Source organism: Colius striatus, chromosome 2 (assembly GCF_028858725.1).
Source record: "Colius striatus isolate bColStr4 chromosome 2, bColStr4.1.hap1, whole genome shotgun sequence".
Taxonomy (NCBI): Eukaryota; Metazoa; Chordata; class Aves; order Coliiformes; family Coliidae; genus Colius; species Colius striatus.
The window spans coordinates 50097418-50115466 of NC_084760.1; the positions used below are offsets into that span (position 1 = coordinate 50097418).

Sequence of the window (18049 nt, forward strand, 5' to 3'; positions counted from 1 at the left end):
TTCCTTGTAAGAGAGATGCTCCAGTCCAGAAGTGGCTGAGTAATGTGAGGAGAGGATGAGATGAACCAGAAATTGTTACTGGCTACACGTACTACGTGGTGATCACTGTTCTCAGTAATTCTCAGTAGCAGCTAAAACCAAAATGTATATCAATAGTTAACATTATGCTTGTCCTCCATTTTTCACTACATATTTTGAAGTGAAAGTGTGACAAGAAAAATGCCAGATGTATTCTGACCATAAATGAAAGCTCAGTGCACTGGAAATATTGCAAAAAGTAAATCCACCTTTGAAGTAGAAGTCACTCAGCAGTTGTTCCAGCTGGAAAGCAGAATTGTAGTGCTGCACCTTGACTCAGAAATAGTTGTTATCCTTCTCTCAAACAAGCACTTACATGAGTCTTGGAAATCTTGGAAAGGTATTTCCTCCAAGTTAAAACAAACAAACAAAAAAGATAAATTAATATGTAATGGAATTGTAATCTACTATAGTTCAAGCACAGTATTTCAGTGTGACTGGGATCTGGTGTAACATTGATGTATAAGGAAGAAAGATAAAGCCTGTTAGACTGTAGAACTGAAGGGCCTCTTTCTCCAGATAGGTTTGGAGTAACAGAAAAGCCTTTTGCAGCTGAAACTAAAGGAATAGGTTACTTTGATGCAACCTAAATGAATTCGCAGTTGCCAAAGAGAGAAATACATTCCCATTCTGCACAGATTTTCCATGGACAAATGTGAAGAAGAGAAACTTACAACATACCTTTCAACCACTCATAAAGTATTCACATATCTGACATCGCAGTGCAAATCTTAACAACCAACACATGACAAAAGTACATACTAAGACTGACTCTCCTAAAACAAACTTTTATTCCTCTGTGCTAATTAAAATTAAATAGCTTTATAACACAGTATTTTATAAACAGAAAACTTCTGAGTATGTACTTAAGACACACACACACACACACCACACAAAACAAGGGCAAAAGAAAGCCCAAGAAATTCCCATTACTAAAATTAGGCCAAAAACTGCATTAACAGCTCCTAAGAGCTGTTCACTAAGTACACTTTCAGAAGTAACTTCAGAAGTGGACACATCTGCTTCCTAAGCAGCAGGATCCACCAGGACCTACTGACACAATCATTCAGATTCCTTCTTCACTCCCCACTGAGCAGCCCTTTATTTTCATGAATTAGTCATTTACAAGAATTTGTCTCAAGATGTAGATGCAGAACCAAGAAATGTGCAACTTCACAGGTAATAAGCCCATACTTTATCTCACAGAAATTGCTTTTGATTTCATTCATTAGTCCAAATTTAAAAGAGTAATTAATGAATTCCCATCCCTTCTCATACATGGTTCTGTTATATATGTGGAAGACTTACATAAACTGAAAAGTATTAACTCCGTAACTCAAGATTGCTTACTGAGATTGTGAAGACAAAACTGTGTTGTCTGCAGAACCAAAAAACAAGTGTGGTCATTTAAAATGGGTTATGGTTTTTAATCCATGGTCATGTTTAAATGTGGTACAGGGCAATCCCATGCACACATTATCCACTTGAATCCCAAAACAATGTCATCACTACAGCACTGCAGCATACTCTTCTTTTGGTATATGTTCTTAACAGGCACACTGACATAACCAGCCTTGAACTAGTTTTACAGATGCAAGTGTTGCATTCAGTTACTCGGAGATCGGATATGCCGTTTGGCACACATTGTGTTCAATAGCATTGTTTAACACCACTGCTGTTGTGATATTGTCATCACTTAACAATCAGTCACTCTACATAGAGTTTTAAAATATAAACAAGAAACTACAAAAGATGTTTCAAAAAAGCCACAAACATAACACCACAACAACTTAAAGAATACCTTAAACGTGTGGGGGAAAAAAGGCAACTACTGAGCTACAAACAAGATACTTCAAGGATAGTGGGTTTTGTGAACACTGGGCAAAAATAGGGATAATAACATATATACCTAAAATAAATGGGTATCAAGGATAAAGAACTCCAAAGATATTCTACATATCTCTTAATGATTTTTTAACAACAGCTTTGGACCCATAAACATAGCCTTTAAATGCATAAATACCATTTACTCACTTTGGCAGGAATGCAAGTCTATATGAATACTATTGCAAAGTTAACTGTTCTTATTATGCAAATATAATAGCTGCTTAAAGTTCTTTCTAAAAGATCTCCACCAAGTGGTATTTTAACTAATTATATTTTCCATTTACAAGTAATCTCAAGATCATTTGTGAAAGAAATAAATATATTTAAAACTTCAATACAAGTCAGCCAATGCAATCTGATGAAATACACAATTCTAGTTACTCAATAAAATGAGATTAAATGGCCTAAGAACAAAAATAATGGGTACTTTATTAGCTATTTCCCCACTTCTGAGGATTCAATAAATTATGTCAAAATGCGTGTGATAGGTAAGTACACTGTTCAACTCCCTGAAGACCTATGCTCTTACAAAACACTTGAGGCAGGGGGAAAGCACTTCTACTTTATGCTGAATATACACAAAAACTAGAGTGAAGTCTGAACATATTTCAAGAACTTGTACAGAACTATACAGCAGCCTTTTACAACAAATCAGTACATTTTTCAGTACAGAGTGAAACAAGCATGATTATGCTTAAAAAACAAACTGAAACAACAAACTACACAGCTCGCGTATGAAACAGAAGGAACCCATGCTAGAGAGAGCCAAGCAGAAGCAAAGTCTTTGCAATAGTTTTCACCTGGTCCACAGAAATACTGTCTTGAGAGCAGGCCAACTAACTTAGTCCTGCTGTGGGGAGGTTTATTAGGACAGAAAGCAAGGGGCATAAACTAAGGTTTAATCAGACAGGTTATATTAAACAATCACCCCAGGCTAATGGTGGCAACATGCTCACCCAATCTGAGTGAAAAACATATCAAAAGAAAACTGAAAGCAGACTGTATTCTCTTAAGAGGCTGTGACTTCACAATTTTTATTAAAGCTATGCAAAATCCATGTAGAAGGATTTGCCTGATAAAGGGAGAACCACATCACACATCCACCAAGATCCTCCAGGCTTGAAGTTCCCTTATCCACAACTAGGGGTAAATATTAAAATCAACATTGTTTCTAGTTTGAAAAGCATTAATGCTATTAAGAGGGATCTACTTTTTACAAAACTGAGACTGCTGATACCAGATACCTCCATTCTGAAATCCTCCTTCAGATTGCCATAAGCAGCATCTGAACATAAAGGTCCTCATGCTTACCAGTGATAATTGAGAACATCCCTCTGTTATAAAAATTCATTCCAGTGTAAGGCTGTAACTTGGTCTTTGAGATGAAGCTTTTCTCCCTCACCAATAAATATCCCATTCTGCCATCCTTAATGTTAATGTTAACATTCCAATTCATACACCGCAATGGAAAACTGTCCTCTTGCCTCAAAAATTTTTACTCATCTGGTTTATGTCCAACCGCAGTACTCAATGCAGAAAACAAAAACATGATTGCTACTACTTCTGAGTAACACTTTCAGTTTCCATTTTCCAAATGCTTTGAAAAAAAGTACCAAATCTACTTTAGAAGGGTGTAGAAGACTTAGAATAATTAAAACACTTAAAAGAAGTCAAACTGTCTTAACTACTGCAATTGTACGTTAGTGTTTTCATCACACAAGAAACTACTTTACAAACAAGCCAATGAACAACTAGAAACAACTTGTCCTAAACCATAAGAAAAACAGGACGATGTGAATATAGTGCATGTTCAAACTATTGTTTTATTCAAATTTTTAAACTTGTAATGATGGTCCGTCTTGAACTCACGGATAATTTAACATATATCCCAACTTCAGAATTAATTATCCACATCAAGGATCTGGCTTGAAAGACTCTAATCACATTGAAGCTAAAGCAATGGTTATCACATCAGTTAATACAGAAATTAACATTACAGTACATAATAATAACTTTCTTAATTTAAGTGCAGAACATAAACAATAAATAAATAATAATTCAAGTGCACATTTGCTTAGACAAATGAAGTGCACCATAAAAACATTCCAAGACCTAGCTAGGCAAACCTAAGAGACAAACAACAATTCACCCTTGTAAGCAACCCTACTAGAATTTAAACATTTGTGACTTTACTCAACAAAGCCCGGGAACACTATGGAGTTCTGTGTCCTTCAAACACAGTACTGCTGGGAATACAATGTACATACCGGTATCTTGTTACACTCTAATCACTTTGCTTAATTGCTGCCATACAGTATCAAGTTAATCACTCAGCAGGAGATCACCAACAAGAGTTACTCACCCTGCTCCCACGATAAGGCAAAATCTTGACAGTGAAGTGCACCTAGAAGGTAACTAAAAAACCCTCTGAGTTATCTGGGATGTGACAGCCTTGTCACTAGATCAATGACATTCAACAGTGGCACGTGGCCATAGCACTTTACCAGGGTAATAGTACCAATAAGGGTCTACAATTGACTGGTAGAAGGGACTTAATCCTTCCCCAAAAATGATGAGGTCCTATGCTTAAGTATTTTTACACATATAGAAATAGCCACTAAACCAAAAGTATTACCAGCTAAAAAAAAATGCATACATGGTGTCACTGGGGTATATGTTCCTCAACAGAAGAGAAAAGCAATTTTCTTTTAGCATTATCCTCTAACCATATCAAGCCTTAGTCAGTCAGCAGCTCAATCAACTCCTATTCATCCCTGCAGCAACTACCCACAAATGACAGAAGCTGGTAATCTACAGGTCAAATTGAATTTATTTCTAGAGGAGGGTATACGTGCTGAATTTCAATGCATATATCCTAGTTCATTCTGAGAGCTTCCTAAGAAACTCAACATGTGAAACAGTAAGGATATTAAGTAGAAATTCAAAAGAAATTTATGACTGCATCTGTCCTTTAAAATGTTTGTCTTCTCTTTAAGGGCAGCTGCTCTGCTAAAAAACTTCACAGTAGCTACAGGTTGTTCCTACAGCCCAGTCACAGACAAGTTCAATATGACATGGATACCTGAGTTACATGTGACTAGCTTTTGTCATGAAAAGAATGGATGGAACCAGTAGACTTTTACCTCATTCCACTACAGTGAAAAGTTCTCTATTTCAGTAATGTCTGTGGCTCCTACTCCCTAAGATGATTCTTAAATGTTGTTCCAGACAAGATGGAAGCTCAGCTTTTAAAGTAGGAGCAAGGCAACAAACCTGCACCAAGCAGGACAGTTTTTACTATACAACACAAAAAAGAGCTAGAAGGAAAAAGAATCTCCAAGGAAGATCCAGATACAAATAGAAAAAGATTTTTCAGAATGGAAACAATATGCTACATTTCATAACGCATTTTATATACTACATTTCATGATGCTGTTATTAAAAAAATATTTTTTTACCCAGCTATAATTTCACTAGACTGCAAGCAGAGACTAGAGGTCTCAATCTCTGAGGAAACTGGAACTATTCCAGCACCATTATACATAACCTTTTCCAGTAGTTTCTAGTTCAGAAAATTAAAAGCAAATCTTTGTAGCATGGCTATCTTCCGTTAACAACAGTTTCAGACTATGTCACAGTCACAATCACAGAAAGACTTCTAAGATCTCTATAATAATAGAAGACTGGAAAACTTACGAACTTCATTCTAATTAAAATTTAATCTTTATAATAATAAAACTTTGTATTTGTATGCAAAGAGTACAACACTAGTCACTGCAATCCTCACTAAAAAATTTATTAATGAAAATCCACAGACAACTCATCTGGTTACAGGGCTGTTACCACTACTAAAATTAGGCTCCAAAATATCTTGAGTGTCAGAACTGTGAATTTCATATGAGTAGGTTTACTTTATAATATTGGCATAATCAGACTTAACAGTCTGTTTACAGAGGTTAAAACTTAAGTGTTCACATTAAACTTTGAAAGCTGTAAAATTATTCTACTGCTTCAGGTAATTTCATCCAGCATTTGCTGCATTACAGCAGGGGATTAAGCTGTACCTGATCTTATCTCTTTATAGAGAGGCTTGATTACCAATAATGAATAGATATAGGAAATACGTCCGTTCCAGAAATCATACTGCATGGAAGGATTTGGTACCTTACAAAAAGGAACAGCAGCAGCAAAGAGAAAATTACCTTTGAAATAAAGGAGAAAACCTTATTTATCAGTGAATTAAGTACCAATGCTACAAACACCTTCAGACTGACAAAAAAAGAACCTGCCATTTGTAACTAACCATCAATGTCAAGAACATTAGCTCTCTGGTTTTAGTAATATTTTATAAGTCTTAAATCCATAGTGTAAAAACACACTATAACCATACAGTCCAGCTTCATGGGCATCAGGCCTCTTTTGTTTTAGTGCTAAATCTGGCTAAATGTTGCAACTTTGATAGGTGGTAAATTACTATCATATAACCAAATATTAAGAAGCTTGAATTTCACAGAATCTTAAGGGTTGGAAGGGACTTCAAAAGATCATCTAGTCCAACCTCCCTCCTACAGCAGGACCTCCTGAACCATGTCACACAGGAACTTATCCAGGTGGGTTTTGAATGTCTCCAGAGAAGGAGACTCAACAACCCATCTGGGCAGCCTGTTCCAGTGCTCCCTCACCCTCACAGTGAAGAAGTTTTTCCTTACATTTCTTTGCAACCTCTTATGTTCCAGCTTGTACCCATTGCCCCTTGTCCTGTCATTGGACATGACTGACAACTGTCTGGCTCCATCCTCCTGACACCAATCCTTTACGTATTTGTAAACATTTATGAGGTCACCCCTCAGTCTCCTCCAAGCTAAAGAGCCCCAGCTCCCTCAGCCGTTCATCATAAGAGAGATGCTCCTCTCCATCATCTTGGCCCTGTGCTCAACTCTCTCCAGCAGCTCTCTGTCCTTCCTGAACTGAGGGGCCTAGAACTGGACACAACATTCCAGATGTAGTCTCATGAGGGCAGAGTAGAGTGAGTGTAGAATCTCTCTCCACCTACTAATCACAGCCTTTCTAATACAACCCAGGACACCATTGGCCTTCTTGGCCATGAGGGCACATTTCTGGCTCATGCTCATCCTGCTGTCCATCAAGACCCCCCAGGTCTCTTTCCCCTACAGTACCCCCTAAAAGTTCATTCTGCAACCTGTACTGGTACATGGGGTTATTCTTTCCCAGATGCAAGACTCTACACTTGCCCTGGTTGGATTTCTTTGGATTTCTCTCTGCCCAACTCTCCAGCCTATCCAGGTCTCATTGAATGGCAGCACAGCCTTCTGGTGTGTCAGCCACTCCCCCCAGTTTAGTATCATCAGCAAACTTGCTGACAGTGCCCTCTATTCGTTCAGTAAGGTTATTAATAACTATATTGAACAGTACTGGTTCCAACACTGACCCCTGAGGAATTCCACTAGATACAAGCCTCCAACTAGACCTGCCCCATTGATTATAATTCTCTGCCTTCTTCCCTTCAACCAGCTAACAATCTACCTCACTACCTGATCATCCAGCCCACACTTCCTCAGTTTTGCTGTGATGATGCTGTGGGAGACAGTGTCAAATGCTTTGCTGAAATCAAGATAAACCACATGCACTGCACTACCACCATCTATCCACCTGGTTACATTTTCATAAAAGGCTATCAGGTTGGTCAAACATGACTTCCCTTTGGTAAAACCATGTTGACTGCTCCTAATGACCCTCTTGTCCTTTAAATGCCTGGAGACAGCACCCAGTATGAGTTGTTCCATCACCTTCCCACGGATGGAGGGGAGGCTGACCAGTCTGTACTTATCCAGGTCCTCCTTCTTGCTCTTTTTGAAGGCTGAAGTGACATTTGCTTTTCTCCAGTCCTCAGGCATCTCTCCTGTTCTCCATGACTTACCGAAGATGATGGTTTGGATCTCTTTGGTGAGAATATATGTGAAACATCAAATACAGATTTTCTTTGCCTAAGTCATTCTCATGCATTAGGTTTACCTACAGCGGTAGGTTCACCTAAAGCAGAAGAAAAAATATTGACTCAATTCAGAAAGACAATAGCATGAAGTCCACAGCTATTTGGTTTTCCTTTTTTAGCACACGACACAATGAAATGCCTCATCTAAAGCATACAGAAAGCCCAGATTTATCAGACCTGACACACAATTTCTAGTGTTCTCTTCCTTCAGACTTCCCAACTCAAATAATCTAGTGTGAAATTTTCAATTCTCGTAGCAAAACCTACATGAAAGCTTATTAACACAATATGGATGTAATTCTCAGTTAAACTAGTCTGTGGGTAAAAAAAGTTGCCATCCACATCATGAGTAAGAAGCAAGACTCAACATTCTGTATGGGCAGAATGAGACAGAACACATTTGTTACAGTCAGGAAGTTGCAGAGTTGAAAGAACACTGTAATGGAAAGCTGTAAGAACCATAATGAAATTCTACAAAGTCATCACAAGGTCTAATTTAATTCAATCTGAAATAGAAAAAATCATCACTGGTAATGGGGCATCTGCATTTTCTTCCTCACTTCAATGCCAGGCAATTAAGATTTCAAAAAATTAAAGATGTCTTTATTCCAGCTACTAAGACAGTCTTGCTACTTCCCAGCAACAATCTATAGTCAGCAATCATCATATTTGTTCCCAGGGAACACAAGGCGTGTTCAGCTTCCTTTGAAACTGTTTTACACTGCTGTTTTTCCCCTACCATTGAAATCATGCTAAGGTCACAGTAAATGGCATTGAACTTTTAATGGTCTTTTGGTTGTTCTGAACCAACTGTCAAATGAAATTTGGTAATTTTCTACCTCTGTTTCTCATTTGGGGAATTACAGAATTGGGCAAAGGAACAACTGGTTATCCTGTACAATGACTGGCTTTAATAAAAAAGTATGAACAATAACTTTGAAGTCTACAACACCCTTGGGAACAACTCACATAGGAACTCTGTTTCGGGAACAGACACATTGAAACACACAGGCTGAAACCCACTGTCAGCTGCACAAATGATCATGAACCAAAGCAATGAACATGGCATTTTTGAATGAGCAAAGTGTTAAATCTTAGCATGAATCTGTGATAATCCCTGGCAGTATTAATATGAGTGAGAATTTCCTCTGAACACCTTAGAATTTGCGGAATTCATGAGCCATAGGATATGCAATTAATGCATGAAGAAACCAGATGTTTTGCTCCAAAACAGCAAAACACACCTCTGAATGGAGTTTCCATTCCAGTACATCTCGTTTTTACCTCCAAGTCACTTACCTATAACATTTATTTTCACTTTACTGTAAAAAGAAATCAATAGCATCTTCTACTTAAGTCAGCTATGAACAAGCAAAAAAATAATCACATTGCCCTTGAGGCCCAGTTTATGTGAGTACATATTTAAAGCCATATTGTCTGAGACTGTCCTCAATTCATATCTGTGCCCTGATATAGCCCAGAACCCTTCTCCTTAAGCAAGCAATTGACAACTACCAACACATAAAGGAAGACAGAGCTGTCACTTTGCCTATTGGAAAGCCTGGCCACAGTGTGGTTTTACCTATTAAATGAATGATCACAGAATATTTGAAGGTCATGGATTTTGCAGACAACAGATGACAACTGATGAGCAGCATCACCAGAAAATATTTTAAAACCAATAATCCCAGGAAAGACAGAAGTAAACAGTAATAACACCATTCCAGTAGTGCAACCAGAAATGGCAGTTCTGCTTTCCAAAAAAATAACAAAACAAACCCCACACCGAACACAAAAACCAACAGACATCAATTTTGCAAACAGTAGTTAACACTATCTCTACAACATCCCCTAGCTTTCAGTCTGTCTTATTAGATATGTCAATATTTCATAAATGCTAAAAAAACCTCCTGCTAAATGAAAGAATTTTGCTGCCACAGAAAAGTCTAATAGAAAATATTAGGAAAAAAATCAGATAGAGAAGTATCAGTTGATTTAAAGATTTTTCACAGGATTTTGTTAACAACACGTAATTTTGACTTTCAAAGTTTTTTCTTCTTGAATCTGTTGAGACAGCTAAAGTTCACAAGAGGTGTAATAGTTTCTAATATCATCACAACTATCATTTTTATCTGTCAGTCATATAACTTAGAGTCAAGTGATCCACATAAACCAAATCCTCAGAGCCGGGAGGTCTTTGATAAATTATTTAGATACATGACACTTCTAAGTCAAGCCAAAACAGTAAAGTTTTTGTATTTGTTATACAAGTAGAAATGGTTCTTCTGTTCCTGAAGTCACATGCTGAGTTAGCCAATTTATTCTAAAAGCAGTTGTCCTGGACCACTTTCATCATTCCTTCAAGCAAACACGCTGTTATTGAAAAAAAAAATAAATCTTGTTAAAGTTTAATACTTGGTTTCAGTAAAAGAGGATAAAAAATTGCAGCCTGGGTCAGTTCTGGAATGTCAGTAAAGAAGCTCAAGGAATTATGTATGTTTGGAAGCAGAACATAATAGCTGTCAATCACTTCTGCTAACAATCCCTTCCTCGATCGTACATATAGACCTTATCTCCCGAACCATATATTAAGCAGCAGTCAGCACATGCAAACTGAACCTTAACTCACAATGTAGAGCTCAGCAGTTAAAAAGAGGAGAAAGACTTGGGTCAGAAGGCATCAGTGCAAATAATGACCTTGATAAGGCCACAGAATAGTCAAAAACACCTTTTCAATAGGTCTTTCCATAAGACATGGGAAAATGTAACGTTACTAACAAATCTCTAGTGAAATTTGGTTAGAATATTCAACAGACAGTCTGGTTACTTGTGTAAACACATCTGTAGCATTCTGAATCAAAGCAATTTCTGGGAATTGGGGGGTTTTGTTGGGGTTTTTTGTTTGTTTTATTTTGAAATAATGCATGATCTGAAAATACTCATCTTGAAAGTAAATTTAATAAAGAAACTTTACAACACTTCTACAATATAACAGATTGGATTAGATGACCCAGAAATACAGCAGTACGTTGAATTTCTACATCAAATACCTCAAATGAGAACTATTCATCTTACGACCTAGCCCCTGTTCTACATTGCTTTGCATTCTCTTACAAGGCAGGGAGCTTCCCCCTCAAGCTCCTTCCTCCTTTTTATCCACAAGTCTTTCTCTCTCAAACATAACCTCTTTTACATCTCATCACCTACAGTCATCTCCTTTCTTCCTCAAGCTCCTACCACCACAATACCTTTGTGCTTGCCATTGCAGCAAATAAACACCATCAGCTGAATGCTGTTTGCTCACAGACCATATAGCTCATTTCTGCACTTGCTTTCACAGAGAGTAACAGAAGAAAGGTCAAAACACCCATGGGAGAGACCATCTGTAAGAGCCTGCGTGAAACATTAAACATTACTCATCACCGCTCACACGATCCTCTAGCATACGAAGCAAAGCCTCAATACAGTTACACTAGCAGTTCTCAGTAAAGCACAGTAAAGAAGTACTACCTGTCTCAGGGGCTGGGGGGGTTGAGAGGGGAAGCAAGGAGAGGTCATTAGAATGCATTGCAGGCAACTAGTTAGACAAGTTTGGTTTAGTTCTGCTGCTCCTTCTCACACACATTAAGAGCACTCAGTGGTGTCAAGTATTTTCAGGATTTGCAGTAATAACTTATGTTTCCTTGCCATTGAGAGATTATAGTGAAGCATGAACACCTTTAGCCATTCTACCTTCCTCAAGATACTAAGTTTTATCAATTAAAAAACAACTGTGGAGGTGAGAAGTCAAATACAGCTTTTCAGATACCATTATTGGTAGAGATTTTGCTGCAGAGAAACATAATTATTCAGGATCAAATACACCGCTTTCTATCTTGGATCAATATTTCTGTGATTTAGCCTCTCCTATGATTATGTTAGTAAACAGCAACTACAGTTGAAAACTAAAATTATTAGACTTCAAGACAACATCAAATAGAGGAAATAATATGATGTAAATACATAAATCATTATAAACTCTCAAATATCTTAGAAGTATGAACTTGCATTGGGTACACAGCATGCCAGTTTCACATTCAAGAGAGTGCAATCCTTGCCACATCAATGACTTGCCTCTCTCAACAGTAAACATACTGCAGTATACACATACCCATTCCCCTGTGATTTTTCCCTCAACGTTGTTCATTTGTAGGATTTAGTCAACTTGAGTGCAAGCTTCATTTCCTGACACACTCATGCTACGCAATTCCAGTAAGTTCTGCAGAGTAACAATATGAGAACATACACAAATTATGGCTATACAGATACTGATTTAAGAGAATAGGCAGATGACCTTCAACACTTCTACACCTAACTAACATTTTCTACCACCACAGTGATCTCAGTCAAAAGTGTGACAAGATGAAACCTCTGAACAACACAACAGTATCAGCAGAAATCCCAGCCACAGTAAGTCACCCATTTTTCCAATGGAGCCATGCCTCACAGCATGTTCTTTTCTCTCTTAATCAGTATTTTTCCACTTCTGCTTCAAGTAAGATTTATCAAATAAAATAACCCAAAACTAACAAAAGTTTACACGTTCAGGACCACAGCCCACATTCCTAGTTTGGACTATACACTTGCCTTGGCTATGCACTTTAATTTCTCTTCCTATGCCCAAACTACTTTCACTTGTCTCTTGTGTGGACTTAGATGCTTCAGATCTATGTTAAGAGCTTCTCTTTAATCCTTCTGTATAGCACTGTCAGTCCAAGGAGGAATCAGAGTCTCCTCTAAGTTACAAACTCACAGTGATCAAAAATGGGGGGGAAGAAAAGATATAATTTGTCTCTCTCCTCCTGGGTCTGTAATGTATAGTGATGTTTTTGGACTTGCATCACTGTTGCCCCATGTCCAAAAGGGAGTTCCATATTTGGCAGCTAAGGTGAAGCCTGTTTTATACCAGTTCTCTTGTTTGAAAGTTACAGATACACTAACAACAAAGTAATCTGGCAAGTTACAAATAGTGGCTATTTTAAAATAAAGTATATTATTAAAATAAAATACAAATCTACATGTTTCATTCAACTGTATAAGCCAGGGCAGTACCAATCCCTTTATGCTTGCCATGGAAGGTTGGTCTGCCAGCACAGCACCATCTACCAAGCAGGCAGGCAGCCTGGAAGCTGCCCAGGATACAACTGCTGCCATCATCTTGGAAGCTGATCATTCTATAGCTCTGTCATGCGCTCAGTTACAAGGTTTAAAAGCACATATCCACTTTTTAAAAGGTATTTTGAAACCTGCAGACTAAAGATATTACCTACATAGTTACTTGGAAAGAAATAAAGAAATCTTAGTAATTTTATTTTAATAACCTCTGTTGGCCAAGTCTAGGTAGAGAGACATAGAAAAACAACATAGCCATAACAGGAGAGAAGCAAAAGCAGTAATAACTAGGAAGGTTTTACTCACATGAATATTTCAGCTTTTGCAAGTGTTAGATCTGTTGTCAGTGTTACATAATTAAAAAAAAAAAAAAAAAAAAAAAAAGAAGAGTGTCCTATTTTCTACTCTACTCATAGTGTATCCCATTACTCCTTGCATGCTCCTAACTAACCAACGAGGCTTGCTGACTCGTCCAAACATCCTCCTGCAGGTGAGCTGATATCGTGGTAGACCAACAGAGGTATTTTGTAGTGGCCTGGATCAATAGGTTGATCTTTCCCCAAGAGTAAAGGGAAATAACTCAGGCATATACAACAAAACCAGAACTTCCAGCCCTCACTTCATCCTAAAAAAATTGCCTCTCATAGGATAAGGAGATACAAGATGTGAAACAGCCAAAAACAACATTGTGGGTTAAATTGTGATGAAAGAAGTGGTAGGTAACGTAATGAGAAGAGGTCAAGTATGAAACTAAAACAACACTTCCCTAACCATAACTGTAAAAACTGCATTCTTTCTTTTAGTGGACAAATATGAACAAGCATCAAAAAAAACATTTAGCGAAAGTGAACATAACATTTTGAGGAAGTACACAAACACACACAAATCCCAACAGATTTTGCAGCTACAGAAAGAGCTGAAAACATAGCATTGACAACTAATTGCAATTATGAGGCTTACATCTCTATTTCCCCCACACTCAAAGCCACCAATCCAGCTTTAGTGTCCACTGAAACAAACCACTAGACAGCTCATATAAAGACCCCTATTTTCTAGTCCTTCTGGACTACAAAGACATTAATGAAAGGTCTGTAAACCCAGGTGCCTAATTTAGCTAAATGCATCATGCAGGTAATAATGCTAGACCTCAAAAGAGCCCACATACACTACTACAGTAAATGGTAGCTGTAGCTGCTCAACATCTTTAAAAATACGCTCATATGGCATACGCAAATGTCACACCAACATTGTTCAAATCTAGCTGCCTATTTAGAAAAAAATAAAATCATGAAAGTCCTTTCACTTTCACAGAAATCCATCAGCTCTACTGGAAAGATACCCAAATGATATCCGACTCCAGGCTGAAAAAGCCAAACCGTTACCAAGCTAAACTAAGTAATTGTTACTGTAGCTGGGCTGTTACTTGGTTGAAAAAAAAATGCTTTTATGCACAAGTCATTCATGGAGATCTAAGCAATGCAACCACTTCTTTTTTTACAAGCGTTTTATCAAACAGCTTGCCAAGCTCCATATAAACACATTTTACTATTTCATAAAGTTTATATGCCAAGTTTTTGAAACGTGAAGTGACAGGCTCTCAGTGGAATTTCTGTATAACTACATGGTTCTTATTGCCTTCAGTCTCCTGAGACTGTAGATTGAATATAAGAAACAAGTAGCCAGAACCTTTTTCTTTTATACAGGAATGCTTTGCAAATTTGACATACTGAAACAGTCTCTAAGACCAGCTAAAGAAGAATTTGTTTACACAAGGCTCAAAATCTCCCAGTGACCATCAAGCTACAAATACGCATCCCTGCTAGGTCTCAAAGCAACACAAAAGCAACTGAAAGAGAACTCACCCATGCCGTAAAAATGAAAAAACAGAAAAGGGAGAATAACCCAGTTTCCAAGGTTCACAAAGTAAAACCTCTGAGTACACAGTATAGTTGTATTTGTGTCATATTATATTGCATTTCAGTCTATCTGATTGCCTACTGAAACTTTGCACTGCCTTTCACCAGTTAGTTTTCCTACAGCTCAAGGTCTCCCTTTGATTATTCCCAGCCCCGACACGAGTTATCTTTTTATCATGTTTACTTTTCCCTACTCATTTGCCACTGAAATACTATTATTAATGTAGGGATTTTGAAGACATGTCCTTTATGGTGCTTTGTAGCATCAATGTCATTCTTGCAATGGCTTTCCATTGCCAACAATGGAAATACAACAGGTAAGTTAGAAACATTACATTTCTTTTTTTTTTTTGTAATAAAACAGAGCTCTGCCTCTTTTCTGCTGTTCATACAAGCAGTCATTTTAGATTCATTATATCAAAGAACAGCAAAAAAAAAAAAGCCTTTTAACCAGCATTTTGAGTTCATCTTAAATATCTCTCATACATATAAATTAAAACTTAAAAAGAAATAAGAAAATATTAAATCCACAAAAATTATAAGAGCTCAGTGGCAGTAATACTCAAAGGCTTTAACATTTTCATGTTAGCTATGCTCTAGTATTCTTAAGATTGCAGAACACGCTAGCCAGAATTGGCGCTCATTTCCCAGTATTTAATCCTCTACCTGAATTAGTGTGCTACATTTCAGTTAATAACCACTTTGATACTACATCCTCTTAATTTGGTGTTTAAATTTTCAAGACACACATGAATGCAATTTACTTCTACAGAAGAATCCCTGAACTTCTCTACTAATGTAAAGCAGCAGCATTCCATTGACCACTTCCAGAACTTTAATTTTTAAATTCCCATGTTTCCATATTCAGTCTTCTCTTTTTCAAAGTTTTGGTTGCTTATAACGAATGTAAGACTATTACTCTTTGGCTTTTTGTCAGAAAGGTATCACCTCTGATACGCAAGTATATTTTAATTGAACCTTGCAGTATGCTGAGAACACTTTTACAAATGCAGCCTGTGTTTGTACACTATTCACACACCACAGCAAAAAAGTGCTTAACGGCTCCTGCAAAAGAGTTGTGTTCAGAACCTGCACCAGAGCCTTATTCAGACTTCAGGATTGCTCCTCTCCAACAACTGCAGCCCAATTATGCAACTCCAAAATTAAAATCTGAGCTCCTCATCGCTCTTCCAACTACAGAGTAGTGAAAAGAGCATCCATGGGACACCTATCCCATGGTGCCAGCTGTCTGGGCCTCAGAAATAAAGGAGGAAGCAACAGCTGGCCAACCAAAATACACAGGGGCTTAATAGCTAAATAGCCTTCCTCGATCTAGCCAGCAGCCAGGTATTTGAGGACACGGACCAGGTATCATTCTCTCACAAGGGAAACTGGAGTGATGGAGACACACCTCCCACACACCTGTGCATAGATATTAGCAAAAGCCTCCAATTCTGCCTGCAAGGAGCCTCAGCTACACCGCCCAGCTCAGGGTTCTGCAGGGTACCTGGGGCTGGGGCCAGACCAGGGGGTTTCTTGGGCCACTGGGGTGCATCAGCCCGGACAGGAGAGCCCGGACAGGGGTGGCTGGTAGCCTGGGGCTCCTTGCATCAAACTTGGTTCATTTTGCAATCCCCTGCGAGTTCTCGGAGTAGAACGTCACGGCACGAACACAGTCACACAGAAGATGACCGTAATGACCTGCAACGCAGTACGATTGCCAAAGGCGATCTCCACGGCTCAGCCTGCTGGTACGGCATCCCCCGCCCGCTGCCCCGGCCGAAGAGGCAGAGAGGGTCCCGCCACCGGGGCCTCGACCACCACCGCCGGCTCGCGGACGCCGAGACGGCGGGGACCGCGACAGCGGGGTGGCGGGCGCAGCCGCGGGGCTGAGGCGGCCGAGGGGGCTCGACTTGCTCTAACGCACCGCCAGGTCCCGCCGGCCGGCCACCGACCCGCGCTCGCACACGCACCGCGCCGCAGGGCCGCGGGCCGCCCCCGCCATAGGGCCGGGACACCGGGACCCGCTCCGAGAGCAGGGCGGGGGCTGCCTGGGCGGGCTCCGCGCTCCGGCCCCTGCTAGCTGCCAGAAACTTTCCGGGGAGGAGAGGGGAGGGCGCCGGGGCGGGGGGGGGGGAAGGGGCCCCGCCGTCCGTTGGCGGTGCGGCCCGGCGGCGCGGCGCGGCCCTTACCCGTCCTTGCGGCGGGCCTTGTAGACGTGCCCGTAGGTGCCTCTCCCCACTTTGCAGCCCTCGTACTCGAACAAGTCCTCCACCCGCTCGCGCTCGGCCGCCAGCTTCGACTTGAACTCGTAGTCCATGTCTCGCCCATGGGCGGGGAGAACGGGCAGGGGACGCGGCGGCCGGATCAGCACCCGCGGCTGACGGAGCCCCCTCCCGGCGCCACCATTTCCGGGGCTCGGCAGGGGCGGCGGGTGGCCGAGGGTGAGGGGCGGTTTGTTTTTGTTTTGGTTTAGGGCTTTTTGGCGGGGGGAGGGGGTGCGCTCCGCCGCCACCCGCTTCAACTAGGCTCCTCGCGGCGCGGCGCAAGGGGTGCCGGGAGTCGTAGTGCGGCTGCGGGCGCCGGCCCCGGCGCCGCAGGCGGGACGCGGTGCCCAATAAAACTACAACTCCCGGCATGCCTCGGGCCCCACTGGCCAAGCGGCGTCGGCGCACTTGGCTCCTCAGAGAACATCGAGGGTTTCAGCGACCGCTGGGAACTTGCTGACTCTTCACATTGCAAGCAGAGGCGGGAGCGGCAAGCACAGCGGGCTCGGCTCAACGCCTCTCGCTGGAAGGGAGCAAGGGAAAGACGGAAGGAGGGAGGGAGGACGGGCGACCTGCCGCCGCCGCGCCTCGCAACGCGCACCGCGCTCTAGGGCGCCGAATAGTGCGGCAACTTGTTTATCTCGCGAGCTGCCACTTAAGGCGCGGCCCCGCCCTCCCGCCGGAGGCTGCCCTCTGATTGGTCCGTCACGCCCCGCCCCCGCGGCGGCTCGGCCGCG

General features: G+C 40.5%; 1 protein-coding gene across 2 annotated transcripts in view; it reads right to left on the bottom strand.

Annotated features, from left to right (window-relative positions):
* The window catches only part of CDK19 (cyclin dependent kinase 19), a 128358-nt gene extending 110769 nt beyond the window's left edge, over window positions 1-17589 (bottom strand). The window contains exon 1 of one of the 2 annotated variants that reach the window (XM_061990478.1): window positions 17238-17589. Coding sequence is in view for 1 of the 2 variants with exons in the window: in XM_061990477.1 (XP_061846461.1) it covers window positions 17238-17365 (128 nt within the window). In the remaining variant the exon portion in view is untranslated. The remainder of the gene's footprint in view (window positions 1-17237) is intronic. The other variant, XM_061990477.1, reaches the window with a different exon arrangement.
* Between the last annotated feature and the right edge of the window lie 460 nt (window positions 17590-18049).